Source organism: Octodon degus, unplaced genomic scaffold, assembly GCF_000260255.1.
Source record: "Octodon degus isolate 3935 unplaced genomic scaffold, OctDeg1.0 scaffold00184, whole genome shotgun sequence".
NCBI lineage: Eukaryota > Metazoa > Chordata > Mammalia > Rodentia > Octodontidae > Octodon > Octodon degus.
Window position 1 is genome coordinate 4,912,682 of NW_004524760.1, and position 1,889 is coordinate 4,914,570.

The 1,889-nt window shown below is 39.2% G+C and overlaps 1 protein-coding gene across 1 annotated transcript in view; it reads right to left on the reverse strand.

The window, feature by feature from the left end:
• Window positions 1-6: 6 nt before the first annotated feature.
• LOC101571702 (hippocampus abundant transcript-like protein 1) overlaps window positions 7-1,889 on the reverse strand; it is a 61,815-nt gene continuing 59,932 nt past the window's right edge. The window contains exons 8-9 of the mRNA XM_012517481.2: window positions 1,848-1,886; window positions 7-1,252 (exon numbers count right to left, since the gene is read on the reverse strand). Of these exons, the coding sequence (XP_012372935.1) occupies window positions 1,001-1,252; window positions 1,848-1,886 (291 nt within the window). The 3' untranslated portion in view covers window positions 7-1,000. The remainder of the gene's footprint in view (window positions 1,253-1,847; window positions 1,887-1,889) is intronic.

Genomic DNA, 1,889 nt, shown 5'->3' on the forward strand with positions numbered 1-1,889 from the left:
TTATGAACTCACAATAATCGTGCCTCAGCCTCCCAGTTAGCTGGGATTACAGGTATGCACCACCACACCCAGCTAGATGAAATTTTGCTCTGCTCTGTAAAATCACTGCAGAGCTGACCAGGACACAAAGTCCACGAATCTGATTTCCTACTTCAACATGATTTGAATTTGTAAGAAAAATTTCCTTCATCTGCTAAAAGGGTTCACCAATCAATATTATTATTTATTCAAGACAAGCATAGAAAATAGAAAAAAAAAAAAACAAAGGGAGAGTAAAACTATAGTTTTTGTGTTTGACCTTTGGATAAAGGCAATGGATCCCTGATACTGAGTGCTAACTCTTTAAGAGTGGCCACTCATCAATACCTGTGGGCTAACAGGGCATCATCCAGGAGGATGAGGGAAGGAAAAAGGGAAATATTTACCTGAAATCTTACGCAAGATGGCACTTCTACAACAATCCTACACTTCCTAGAGAAAAGGATGTAGAAAGATTGCTGTTTATGTTACTCCACTTATTAAAAGAAAGTCTTTTTTTTCCTGAGACAAGGCCACACTGTGTAGTCCAGAATGGCCTTGAACTTGCTCCGTAGTCCAGGTCAGCCTTGAATGCGTGCTCCTCTTGCCTCAGATTCTTCAGTGCTGGGATTCCAGGCATGTTCCAGCTTGCCCAGCAGAAAGCCATTTTTTTCTGAAGGATATGGCCTTTTCTATTTGAGTTTCAAAGTCTGGATTCCAGATAATCTTGAGACTTGTACACTATTTATGGATAAGTATTTCAAACCTTACCTTGTCCTAATGTACAAACAGAAAAAGAAGAGAAAAGAACAGGAAGAGGGAGAGATGGGGGTGGGGTGGAGAGAAACGATGAAGAAATCACTTATCAACCTGGCCCAAGTGTGCTGCTAGTTTCACCCCTCCAGCACCATAAAGTTTCCATGTGGTGTGGCTCCCCTGAAGGCTTTAAGAGTTGACATCTGCAGAACTCCTTTTCTTCAAGTTACAGCTCAGTACTCTGACTCCCAGGCTCCTCAAAGGAGGAAAGCTCCCAGATGCTATTGTCTTGAAGCAGTGGTTCAATATCCTCATCACTGACCCGTTCCGGGGTGTTAGTCAGGCTACCACTGATGCTGTTGCTTTGTTTTTGAGCTCCACTGGCTTTACGGTATTCAGGGATAAATAAGGCAACCAGAAAAGATATAAGAACTATACATGCTCCAAATAAAAATGGTGGGCCTGGGATAACAGCTTCCTGGTGGATATGGAAAATAAGATGAGAATTCAGTTAGTCTTTTCAACCCAAAGAAATATATCACCTAAAAGTGAATCATTTTGTCAAAATCAGATTAGACATTTCATTACATGGTAAGGCTAACAGAGCTTGGTCTTTGGAATATAAAATGGCAATTAATCAGTGGTTTTGGGGGGTACTATTTCTAAATAGCTTATCCCAACCTGTAATCTCATTCTATGACCTATTATTATGCATTTCTGTACACTGAAGATTAATTCCAATTTTGTACTCAATATCACTTTAAAAAATAATTTGTAGCTGGGCTTTTAAGTCATTTCCTATGTTACTTAATCTGAGGTTATTAGCCAGCAAATAACATCCTGATCACATTGACTATGAAGGTAAAAACAGAGGCTAAAATTAAGATAAAGCTTTTCTAAGATATCAAATCTCTGAAATAAACCCTCCCTGATCCCAGGAAAACACAAACACAGAGCTTACTGCTATAAAATATAACAGTACTATGCAAATAAGAATTCTCTCTAGTAAAGATCATAAGATTTGCTATACTTGGACTTAACCACTGTTACAAAACTAGATATCATCTATTTACCTGTAGGGCACCACTGCCAGAATTCAATTCTGGGCCCAACTC